At 33.8% G+C, this 13190-nt stretch overlaps 3 protein-coding genes across 3 annotated transcripts; 2 read left to right on the top strand and 1 right to left on the bottom strand.

Annotated features, from left to right (window-relative positions):
* Positions 1–6738: 6738 nt before the first annotated feature.
* On the top strand, positions 6739–7528 carry LOC138140328 (translocon-associated protein subunit gamma). Its single transcript, XM_069061278.1, has one exon. It carries the CDS (start codon positions 6901–6903, stop codon positions 7450–7452), a length of 552 nt encoding a protein of 183 aa, XP_068917379.1. The 5' UTR covers positions 6739–6900; the 3' UTR covers positions 7453–7528.
* On the bottom strand, positions 7472–8540 carry Taf9 (TBP-associated factor 9). The gene is made up of 2 exons (XM_069061277.1): positions 8375–8540; positions 7472–8299 (listed from the first exon to the last, which is right to left on the bottom strand). The coding sequence occupies exon 2, from the start codon at positions 8270–8272 to the stop codon at positions 7559–7561; it is 714 nt and encodes a 237-aa protein (XP_068917378.1). The 5' UTR covers positions 8273–8299; positions 8375–8540; the 3' UTR covers positions 7472–7558.
* A 332-nt stretch (positions 8541–8872) lies between these two features.
* Positions 8873–11883, top strand: LOC138140326 (golgin-84-like). The gene is made up of 8 exons (XM_069061276.1): positions 8873–9080; positions 9134–9324; positions 10439–10511; positions 10567–10881; positions 10930–11368; positions 11421–11496; positions 11550–11710; positions 11760–11883. The coding sequence occupies exons 1-8, from the start codon at positions 8974–8976 to the stop codon at positions 11817–11819; spliced, it is 1422 nt and encodes a 473-aa protein (XP_068917377.1). The 5' UTR covers positions 8873–8973; the 3' UTR covers positions 11820–11883.
* Positions 11884–13190: the final 1307 nt, after the last annotated feature.

Below are 13190 nucleotides of genomic sequence, written 5' to 3'. Positions count from 1 at the left end.
TGGACAACGATTATGAATGAAATTCTTGTTGTTTACTAGTTCGGTAACCTGATATGTATGTATTTTGCTACAAATGTCTTTTTCTTGGTAACACAATCTTTCTGTAACAAAATGATCAGACCCTCGACTATAAATAAAATCCAGTACGCACATTGCACACTATTCCCAATTCTCATACAATTATACTGGCCACGGAAACAATACAATAGGTTTATGGAGATGATACCTGCTACCATAAATTACTGCGCTATAGAGGGTTCAAGACGGCCATGGAAAAATTGTGGTTTTTACGAATTTTGTTGATTTATGACAAGCAGGATTACACTTTACAAGCCGACGGTCCATTGTAGGTAAACGAGCAATAATAAGAATAAGGGCCATAACGTATTTTTTCCGCCGGTACTATACTCATGTTATTTTAAGTTTAGTATGGGAAATAGTATATTAAAGAACGAGTTTTATAAGGGTTGATTTGGCGCACGAGTCCCAAGTGTAGAAAACGACCCGTAGGGGAGTTTTGTATGGGACGAGTGCGCCAATGTCCTTATAAAACGCGTTTTTTATGTTATTTTTTAGAATTTGCACCCTTGTTTTAATTTTTAAATAAAAAAAATTAAATGTTCAAATTCTAGGGAATTTTGTATTAATTGGTAATTCAAGGTAACGGATGCAACTACATCTGCAACATATGTTAAGAAGTAGAGTTTGAACATTAATATTGGAAGTTTTTTGGTGTAAATGACAATAACACACTGAAATATTGATAAAAATGTTCTTAGAGATCTATTAAACTACGAGTGCTTTAAGAGATAGCCATAAACGACTCCAAATTGAATACAATAATAGACCTATTAGAGACGCAGATTCTAAAAAGTACATTTTATAGTTGCTGCTAAGATACCTATACTGATAATGCATTCAGTCCCCATAATGAGGAGGCTAGCAAGGTCTAAGTAGTTTATTAGGGATAAGTGCTTGGACAAGATATGTTGCCTGTAAAGACTGCCTGAAGAACGCCAGGTAGTGCTGATTGTCTAAAGCGGTTTCTTTGTAATGGGTTATAAACGAAATCCGCTAACAGTGACAATCGTTATTGAAGTTAAGTACGGGACTGAATACATTATCAGTATATCTTGGCAGCGACTATACCAAATAGGCGACTTTATGTTCAGTTATCAATTTGCATTGTTTAAACAGATTAATAATTTTTTCCAAGAAACAACATATGGTGTGACGAGAAAACAGTTTTTTTTGCCATCTGTTGCTAATTTTCACACTTCATTTTAGCTCAGGTTTTCTAGAAACTGGCACTTTTTTCAAAATATAATTTGTTAAATTTAAACAAACATTTGGACATTTTTTAACATATCTTCCGCTAACACATCGGAAGATACCTAATTGTGACAAATTCTTTTCAGTTTTTTACGCAAAAAACAATTATTTACACTAGCACTTTAAGAACGAATATATTACATTATTCATGACGTACTATACAGATCTGTTTTGCCCCATCGAGAATTATTAAAATTAGTTATGTGACAATAAGAAATCTTGTAATCGAGTTATCCATGAATCCGAAATCGTATGTCGTTACTTGAACTTCACGATCCAATTAACACAGCTTGAAACACAGGTTAGATCTCGACATATCAATCGCAAAAGACATACGGATTCAAATCCATGGATGACTCGATTACAAATTAATTTGATCGCTCGATTCAATGATACCCTGCCATTAAATAGCTGCAGCTCTGCGACTACTATACTAGAGGAATGAACCTGGACTTGGGGTGTAACAATTATACTCATTCTGTGGCGTACATAACATTGTGGAATTATTAGTTTGAAATGAAAGGTGGGAAAGTATATCTTGACCGTGCGCGTGCGCATGTGTCAAATACGCCACTGAGACCCAGGCTTCCCTTATTCTCAAGTTGGACTCGTCTGAAGTCCACACGAATAATTCTGTCCAATGGGAATTATGTCGCATAGGAATTAGGCTGACACAAATTATATGTAATATAATTGTGTCTATTGTGATAATATTGTCAAATCACTTTTCTGCTTGTTTTGGTTACGATATATGTTAAATCCTGGTTTAAAAAAATTAATTCTGGAAAGTTATATCCAATGGGAAATCGGTAATTTGCAAACTTGTACCAATGCCCCACTCCGCTTCATGGCCAACCTGGCCAACAGTTGAAACCAGGGCCTGAAAACTGCTTATGGAACGTGGGTAGCCTATCCAAATTAGTTAGGGCCCACGTTTACTAGATGGCGCCAATCGAAAATGGTCTGGTCAAATGCGTTTTGCAATCTACTTTATCGACTTGACGATTCATCAAATTTTGAAATTTGAAAACGTCAGTGTTTTACATATTAGTATTTTCCGCGTGCCGCATATCGTTTCCGCAGTTATCCGGTTGTTGTGTGTGTTTTCACTCTCTACTTGTGTGTGGTAAGCTGGTAAGTAAACACTATATCCTCAATTAAATGTTTATTTCTAATACGCATGTAGACACTAAACATTGAAGTAATTTTCAGAAATGGGCAAGAGAAAATGTATTGTTTTGGGTTGCGAACAGAAGGAAAACTTACACCGATTTCCAAAGGACAGAGAACGGCAAATTAAGTGGGTGGCTGCTATAAACGACGAAAGCCTGTTGGTTTTATCAGCAGCCCAAATTAATGAAAAAAGTATCTGCTCCCAACATTTTGAAGCAAAATATCTGTTGGGGAAAAGAATTTGCCTTACCGGCGTACCAACAATTAATTTGCCAGGTAAGAATATTGAGAATATAAGGTCAAGTTCGACGTGCTAATTTTGATTTCTTTAGATCTGGTTTCCGTTGAGAGTACTGTACAGGGTGATTCAAGTTTTACCGCCCGCACGATTAACCCTATTAAAAAATTAGTAAAAATTACATTCCCTTCATATAAGGCTTCAAACGTGTGTAATCAATTTTCCTGTATCACTTCATTCAGAGCCATAAAATTAAAAAGCAGATTTTGAGCAAAAAATAATAATTATAAAAACTCATAGTTAAATTTTGCACTTTAATATCAAATTCCATTTATTTTAAAAACCGGTAACACTTTCATGATTTCAATGACAGCAAATTTTTCCTAAATGTTTGAAAGGACTCTCAGTGAAAAATGATGTAAATTAATGTAGCGGTTATTGAATTAAAACGAAATATTTACTCGTTCCATTAAAAAAATTGAAAATTTTACAGAATGTTCTCTAGCGATACACAATCATTTTTGAGAATTTTAAATCGATTAGAAGTGGGTGTTTTCGCTCGGACGGTAAAACTTGACTCACCCTGTACCTACATACGTCTAGGTATGGATCCAACTGTTGGGGCCAGTTTATAGAAAGATAATTAAATATTTAATTCAAATTAAATTTTAAGGCGCGATTAACCCATGACTCCGAAACTTCCATTGGTTTAATCTAACCTCGTGTTCAGTTAATCACGTATTTAATTAGGATTAACTCAATTTCACTTTTGTAAACTGGCCCATGGTATTGATTATTTTCCAGCAACATCGAAAAAACGATTGCGTTCTCCAGATGGGCTTGATGAAGGGGAAAACAGGAAAAAATCCCTTCGCAGTAAGTTATAGGTCACCAAAAACTGAAATTATTGTTTACTGATTTTTTGTTTTTTGTTTTTTAGCGGAACATCAAATATGCTACGATGATGATGGTGTAGGTGTAACTCCACTTCCTCCCTGTGATGTTACAATTACACCAAGAGTGCAACGCACAAATAAAAAACGTAAGGAATTACTTAATTTATTAGTCATTAGTAGGTAAAAAAAGTAAACCTCAAGCTAAAAAATTAAATGTTTCTTCCTTATGTATATAGGTACTTATAAGCTTATTATGTCTTATTTATAAATGTGATTTATTGCAGGACCTATTCTGACCTTAGCAGGAGTGAGAAGGCAAGGTCAGCTTACTCCTAAAGAGAAAATTCTTTACAAAGAAGTGATAAGAATGCGAAAGCGGCTGTCTGTAAAGAAAAGGTTAAAGTATGCCAAAAATTCTATTATGACCGGGCACTGGGAAGGAGTAGATAAGTTAGATCCTGTAACTGTTAATTTTTTTAAATCACAATTACGGAATTTAGATAAAAACAAATATAAACGAACATTTTCTTTAGACGACAAAATTTTAGCTTTAGCAATTTTCAAAAAAAGTCCCAAGACATACAGATTCTTGTCTAACTTGTTTACTCTTCCCAGTGCTGAAACTATCAGGAAAGTAGTCAGGCACATTCCTATTAAAGCGGGCATTTGCAAATTCTTGCTCAATATTATAAAAATTAAAGTAAACAAAATGAAAAATAAAAGAGAAAAATGTTGCATTTTATTGTTTGATGAGATGGCAATAAAACCAAATTTACAGTTTAACAAATATGAAGATATTGTTGAAGGATTTGCAGATGACGGCATTAATAGGAACTGCAAAGTGGCCGATCATGTGGCAGTATGGATGCTTAAAAGTGTAACCACGTCACCATCATGGAAACAACCAATTGCTTACACATTTTCCAAAGGCCCAGAATCATGGCCAAGTATTATGAACATGTATAAAAATTTAGTGAGAGAATGTGAAGCAATTGGTCTCCATATTGTGGCATCTGTGTGTGATCAAGGAGTCACAAATTCGAAGGCCATCAAGCAGTTAATTTTAGAAACAAAAGAAGTGGCTTTAAGAAAAGGTGAAGTGGAACGTTATGATGTTATAAAGATTGGGAAATCCATCGTTATTCCATTATTCGATCCACCTCACCTTTTAAAATGCATTCGAAATAACTTACTAACAAAAAATCTAAAATTTGTGCTTGATGGTCAAGAACGAGTGGCAAAATGGTCGCACATAGAGGATGCATATTTTATAGACAGAAGTAGTGGAAACCTGCGAGCTATGCCTAAACTCACAGATCTCCACGTGGTTCCAAACAAAATCAAAAAAATGAGTGTGGCCAAGGCTTCACAGGTTTTTAGTACTTCTGTGGCATCCATAATGTCACTGATGAGTCGCAGTGGTTCTATCAGTGTTTGTGGTCGAAGACAAATGTCTCGAGAGGGCGAAGACACTGCAGTATTATTGCAGTTCTTTGACAAATTGTTTGACAGTGTCAATGGGGGCATTGGAGGGAAAATAAAGAAATTATTAAGGCAGAGGACTACAACCCAAGGTTGTAGTCCTCAGGAACGTTATTGGGATCGGGCTTTGACCGTAATACGAAGCATGTCTTTTATTAAAGTCAAAGCCGCAGATCGATCTCATCCTGAGGTACTACAAAATTGGCAGCTGACTTTGAACGGATTTAAACTCCTGCGATTGCATTTGACTAAATTTGGTTTTTCAAAATTTTCCGCACGAGTTTTTAATCAGGATGCATTAGAAAATTTTTTTGGACAGGTTCGTCAGCATGGGGTTCGAAACATCAACCCAACGGTTGCTGCTTTTGGGCCCTATTATAAAAGTCTTCTAATTAATAATTTCAATAGGTTCCACTCCAAATATGCCAACTGTGAGGCCGATGAGTCCACAGGCCTCCTTGTCACTTTGAAACAATTTGTTTCCCAAGTGCCTTCACCACAAGGGAATCCTCTCGAAATTAACTTGTCTGATGTACCACAGCACTTGATAGATTCACGACATGATAGTTTCAGGCCCTTACAGAATTATGTAATGAATTACTTTGCAGGATATATCGCAAAATTTGTCATGAAAGAGACAAGATCTTGCGATATATGTGCAAGTAATATATTACACACAGGTACTCCTGATCAGCAACATGCTATAATAGTATCCAAAGATATTGGCAACAAACTGAATTATTGCAATGTTAATTTTGTGACAGAAATTGCACGATTTACAAATTATATTGAATATATCATTCCGCAATACTCAGCTCGTTGTAATATTTCTGATATATTATATCATTGTGCTGATCAGATAGGCTTTTTCCTTTTCTTTGTAGACTGTCCACATAAAGCAAATATACAAAAAAAAATTAAAACCTTGCTAATTAAATTCTTACTTTTTCATTATTTTAAAAATTGCACTCAAATAATGAATGGGGTCGTTGCAGCGCCAGAGCATCCTGATGCTATCCAGATTTTAGCTTTGGATGTATTTAGAAAAAATCGGAAGTACCCGCAACGGCCTCATTAATTGTAATTAACGTAGTGTTTGTATAGTTTTTGTCTAAATTTTTATTTTGTATAATAACAGTTTTTGTAAAGAATTTCATTAATGTCATCGGAAACCGACTTACTACGGAATCAGGCGATTCAAAATCAAAGAAACTCCTTTTCGAGAGGATTTCCCTTTCTATTCAACGTGAAAACGCTGCAAGCAGTCGGGGCACTTTTCCAGACTCCGCATTATTATCGGAAATTTTTGTATTGTAAAAAAAAAAAATTCTTATGTATAGATACATATGTACATACTTATGTTGATTAATTTATATGTTTTTGTAAATATTTTTATTTTATGTATATATTTAGTACATTATGTAAAATATAGTGTATTTGATTGGTATTTTTTTTATTTATTTATAAACCATAAAAATTCAAATAAGCCTGCGACAAAATAAAACATTTCAAATTTCCCGCGCGAATTAGTTTGCCCACGTTTGGTAGGTGGCGCTAACATTGCCCTTTTTTAAAACACGGCAGATTGCGTTCTATAGAGAGTTGTTCTGTGGTTGAAACGTGGAAGAGAAAAGTTGGCGCGTGGCGCTTGGGTGGCGGTGAGGAGAAAGCAAGTCAAGTTGGTCGTGAAACGTATCGTAACAAAACAACTTCACGTATTAGTTGTACGTAAGTTATACAGTGTAGGTGACTTAAAGTTGTGTGAAAACGATTTGAAAAATGTCGAAATCCCAAAATAAAGGCTTCACAAAAGAAGAAGAATTGCTTCTGCAAGATTTTAGCAGAAACGTATCGACGAAATCTTCGGCTCTGTTTTATGGTAACGCGCTCATAGTTTCGGCTGTACCAATATGGTTATTTTGGAGGATACATTTGATTGAAATCTATTCATCTTTAATTCTATTTGTTGTGGTTACCTCGATTGCAACTTACCTCTTGGCACTGGCATACAAGAATACAAAATTTACCCTGAAGCACAAGATCGCTGTCAAGAGGGAAGAAGCTGTGACTAGGGATTTATCCAAGAAACTTTCAGAAGACAAGAAGATGAGCAAGAAGGAAAAAGATGAAAGAATCTTGTGGAAGAAGAATGAAGTTGCTGACTTTGAAGCCACCACGCTTTCAATCTTTTACAATAATGCATTGTTTTTGACAATTGTAATTATTTCTAGCTTCTATTTGCTGCCATCTTTTACACCTCCTGTTAACTATACTGTGTCCATCGGTGTAACAGCTGGATTGTTAGCCTTACTTTCTACTGGGTCTCAATAGTTCATTAAAAAGCAATACATTCGTTTTGTAATTTATTCTGTTTATTAAAAAAATTAAAGTTAAATATTCATATAAATCAACTTTTATTTCCTTCCCACCCTTAAAACTACGTATCACTGTCTTCCTCTCTTTTACGTTTGAGACTATTTTCTATTTCCATTGGTGTTCCATTAGTTGCAGCGGTCGAAGCAATGTGTACATTGTGAGATGTTATTTGTATCTTGGGCTTCAAAGTTGTCTTCTGCTGTACAGCTACATTTGTTGTGATTTTAGTTAAAGGTTTAGGAATTGTAACAGATTGTTTTGTTACTCCTATAGGGGTCCTTTTTACATAACTGACATTTGCTTTTGTTGTTATTTTCATACCACCTCCTGTTCCTGCATTGCTGTAATTTGGTTTTGTCTTCTTTTGGTTGCAACTTTTGAGTGCATAGTTGCATGATGACAAACAATATCGATCTGGAGGTAATCTCAGACCACAATGAGGCTTCACTAAAGGCAATGGTGTGTAATTTTTGATGTTTGCACATTCTAAAACTACTTCACGTGGTGGTGGTGTTGTAAATGTAGATTCACTTGTTAATTGAAGAGCTAACCTCACATCATCTACATCTAAGAATTTCTTTTTCGAATTATTGGCATACATTCGAGCCTCTTCAAGAATTGATGTTGCGTAGCGATACACAAATTCGGTAAGTTGTACTATTGTTTTGGGTTCATAATCTGTAATACCCATTTCTTTCATTATGGACATAATAACTTGGCCATCCTTTGGAATATTTTTCGGCTGAACTGCTTGTGATTTATCTTTTTCAGACATGATGTTTACTTCTCACAAAAAAAAAGCCTGAAGCAAATCAATTGTTAATGGATCTTCCCTAATCATCTTTAAATAACATATTTTTAAAAATATTGATCATACCAACTAATACTCTTCACAATTCATAAGCTTTTGCAAAATTTATATTCCTTAACCTCTTTTCACTTAACCACGAAATATGATATTACTGTTGCACCCGATAAACTGCAATAAACAGTAATAAACTGGTTGTCGTGTTGCGAGAATGCATTTAGCACATAGCCTAAGCACGCTCCGCCCCTAACTGTTTAAGCGCGAATTTTAAATATTGAAAATAAAAACGCCTACTTTACTTGACCTGACCTGACGTGACCTGACCTGACCTGAAAAATGATGTGACAGCGTTCTTATATCGAAAAGAACTATTATTTTGCACGTTGGAACCTGATTTCTGGGGCCGCCGCAGTTTCTGATCACGCAGCGGCGCGCGCTGTGTCAGTGCTTTGGCTATGTGTTAAATGCATTCTCGCTGTCCTGTTGACATTCTAATACCAATACTACTTCAGTAAATTCACTAGGAAAAAAAATCACCAAAAAGTTCCTATAACAGCTGTCGTGCTGTCATCGTGTTGTCAATTTTGACAATTAAAGCGACGACGACTGCAGACTGCAGGATGTAAACGAAAACGACGAACGACGTGAGAAGTTAAAACACTCGAGAGATGGCTTGGTTACAAAATTTAGCGGGTCGTGCTGAAGATTTATTGAATAAAATTGACCAAAACGCAGCTACGGTTCTAAATGATAGCAGTAATAAGTTTGTGGATGAGTAAATTACATGTAAATATTTTGAAAACTGAATGTTCTCTCTTTTGATTTTAGTGAAAATTTGACTGTTATTAACTTTGAAGAAAAATCTTATCAAGAACCAGCCAGTAACTCTGCATGCATAGAAAGTACCAACAATAGTTTAAAAGTTACTGCAAATATTCCAAGAAATGATAGCACACATTTCATAAAATCAATCATTGAAGAGGACTTATCTTTTGATACATTGGATAGTCAAGATTATGGTATAGTATAAATGATAGACCTTTCTTCTTTAAGTTTTATTTGCATTTTTAGTTATGTGTTTTGTCTTTTGTCCAACTTTAGAATATAACTTGCATGCCCAACTTATTAAACACAACATAATAAAATTTGAATACTTTAGTACTTTAAATAATACAATTAGCTTTTGTATAAAGTTGGCAACTCTCATTTTCAATATATGTATTTTTCAAAATATTTGATCCAGGTTTTGTTCAAAACTCCCTGTAAATATCTTATTTGACCTACAAGAGATGCAGTAAAGTATGTCAACCAATTTTGGAGTATGCTTGCGTAGAATCATTATTATATTCGAACATCCAAAAAATTGCCAAATCATCAACAAAATAGAATATAAGGTTATCTAAACCTGGGGTTCCCAAAATGTTTTGATCAAAGAAGCCCTTTTACCAGACAAAATACATATTGGAGTCCTTGTAAAAAAATGTAATTATGTGAAACACAAAAGATATTTTAAAATTGCGTCATATACCTTGAAATGGCTATGGAGACATCCAAGAGCTCTGCAGAGCCCAATATGAAAAAATCTTCTCAGTTGAATTTGTAGTTAATTTAATCCATTATTCATGTTATCAATTTTGTAAGTTGGCGAAAGTTCACGTCACATAATTTACGAATTTACGCCATAAATGTAGTATTTTGTTTACGTTAATTGTTATAAAACAGTATGTTTTTCCACCACTAGATTATCCAGTGGTTTCGAATCAATTGTAAATAAAGTCAACCCGAGACAAGGCCTGTTATAGTAAACAATATGATTTTTTTCGAACATTTTACTTTTTTGAGAATTTATTTGCATCTTATGTGTTATACATTATAGTCAAATTAATATTTTCAAACGTACACGTTTAAGAACAATAAAATTTATACAGCAAGATAAATTTTTTATGACAAGTACATAATAGCAAAACCAGAATTTTTTAAAATATTTTTGATATCTATTAAATGTTATTAAAAAATGTTTTTCTTCCATGAAGTAATAAAATTGTGGTAATTAATCGCTGAATTACAGTTTTTCAGTCAAATAAATTTTAATCAAAAGATTTTTGACAATTTTAACGGCTAATAATTTTATAGTTGGAGGAGATAATGCTGAAAAATCTTCCAAAACCGGATCTCCAGGATCAAAATCAATATCTTCTCACAACAGGTACAAAATGCGTTACGTTTCGCTTAATTTGCTCATTTAAAATATGTAAATGCAGTTTCATTTTAACCGAAGACGTCCAAAGTTATCACGAGACAATAAACGTACTGGAGATTGAAGTGCGAGATCTTAATAAAGAGTTGCTAAATCTTCAGCATTTGTGTGCAGAGTTGAGGAACGAAAATACGAATTTGCGATCGCAAGTTGAAGCTTCAAATTATTTGGTTACAACTGCACAGTCAGAAATGGAAAAATATAAAGCGAGAGCTCAGAGAATTTTACAGGAGAAAGAGGATTTGATTTTATTAAAAAATCAAAGTAGATCTGCAGAAAACTCAGATCAAATTTTAACGAATTACAGTGACGAGTTAAAGTAAGGAACGACCAGGTTGATTATAAGAAATTATTTGTATTCTTTTAGAAAAGAAATAGAGTTCCAAGAGAATAGAAACGTGGAACTGTCGGAAAAAGTGAAAAAATTTACCCAGGAAATATCATTTTTACAACAGCAGATCGTGTTAACGCAGACTTCTTCTCAACAGTCGACACAAATACTTCAGGAGAATTTGATGACGGAGAAAAAAATCCGAACGATCGCGGAGGAGGAATGCCGAGTTAAAAGTCAAGAGTTGCAGTTGAAAACTCAAGAATTATCACAGCAATATCACATAATGCAATTAAAAAATGAAGAAGTCGACAAGCTGCAACAGGCCCTCAAAAACAAAGCCAATGCTAACGCGAATGGTGACATCGACACGAGAATTAAGTCACTCACGGAGACTCTCATGTTGAAACAAAACGCTTTGGAAACTGTCACTACTGAGAGAAATGCTCTGCGTTTACAATTAGAAAAATTAGAGGTGGTCATTACACTCGACGTTATTTTGTTGATATACTTTTGTTCGATTTTAGAGTGAATATCATAATAATTTGGCGCAGTTAGAGAGAGCTCAGGTCCGCGTTGTAAACATGAACGATACTGACGATGGTTTGTTAATTAATTATTAATATTAAGAATCAGATAATGTAGATTTTGTGTAGTTAAGTCGCAGGTCCCCCATTTTATGAGAGTGTCTCCATTTGACGCCGGAGTAACTAGAAGGGTTAAACATGCTTATTCAACTGTTGACGCAATTAGCGTGAGAACTGGTAAATTTTTGAGAAGATATCCAGTAGCACGAGTTTTTGTTTTTTGTTACATGGTACTATATTTTGTTTGTGTTTATAAAATGTTATCGTTTATATTTGTAGGTTCTACTGCACTTCTGGGCCCTGATTCTACTTTTCCTTTATGCACCTAGCAGTCGGTAGAAAATATCCTCCATATATATATATAATTACAGTAATTGTGTTTTAATAAAAATATTTTTTTAATTATCCTCTTTTATATTCCATCACCTTTGGATTTTATTGTGGCCGTGGCTATAAAACCGTGACAAGTTTTTACCATGTCACGTGATACAATTTACCTACTATACGTGAAAAGTTTTGATGTTAGTCACCGACCTAGGTCACCAATACAAAAAATAATTTCCGGTTATGTCCAATGAAAGGAATTTATCTAATGTTGGCACAATTCTGTTTCTCACAAAAACTTATAATTGTAGTAATTGTTAACATATTACTATTCCAGTATATTCATGTGAAATATTTATTTTCACTTAAATTTGTCCAGTATATTTAAAATTTATGCAGAACGTTTCAATTGATTGAAATCCTATTGAATTATTCTAAATGAAATGCAAAATGAACAAAATAGAGAATTATGTGAACTACAAATAATAAACTATTGTTCCATTTTTTCTTTTTTATTTCATCAGGTGTCAAATAGAGTGCGTTCATAGAAAAAATATACATCACGTGGTGTCCACTCCAACTAACTATAGTTGTCACGTAAATCACAATGTACTTCTCGATTTGAACGTACTTTAACTGGAATAAATAATTTCCGTTCCGATCAACGGGAATCTAGTGGATTCCATTGTTTCGCCTTACATAATGAAATTTGTAACATATTTTACGGCGTCTTGTATAATAATAGTTAATTTAAAAAAATTAGGAAACAAGAAAAAAAAATTGCACTTGTATTTGTTCTTTATACATATCTAAAACAGTACAAAAATTAAAATGAAAAACATATGTACATGATAAAATGTAAATAAGCAACAATAATATCGTAATTTTATTTGTTTAATAGATTTATTTTTAAGCTAGCAGCTTCCTTCATTATCAAGGCAACATTAAATCTTAATTTGTGGAATGTTCTGATGTTAACGTTAATTGTACATTTACGTCCATTTTTGAGTTGAAGGCACAATATAACACTCGTAGGTATTTTTTTTACTAATGTGCTAAAATGTGATTATCAAATTTATGCAAAATTATTATCACAGTTAACATACCTGTTAGTTAAGCTAATATCAATTCTCCATTTTAATGACACTAGTTTCTTAAATTCTCCCCTCCTTGAATTCACAATGTTATCAATTACTTTAGTCCTGTTACTAACTAAAGGTAATTCTTCTACAAATTCATTTGAAAACCCTAACTCTATCAACTTTGCATTAAATTCCTTGTCTGTTGTTTCCAGAAATAATCTAATAATTGCTAAATATATTCCCAAAACTTCAATTAATTTGTCTTTGGGTACATGATGATCATTTGAGATCTTTTCTAGGATTT

This window comes from Tenebrio molitor, chromosome X, assembly GCF_963966145.1.
Source record: "Tenebrio molitor chromosome X, icTenMoli1.1, whole genome shotgun sequence".
Classification (NCBI taxonomy): Eukaryota; Metazoa; Arthropoda; class Insecta; order Coleoptera; family Tenebrionidae; genus Tenebrio; species Tenebrio molitor.
This window is presented reverse-complemented; position numbering and strand designations above follow the sequence as displayed.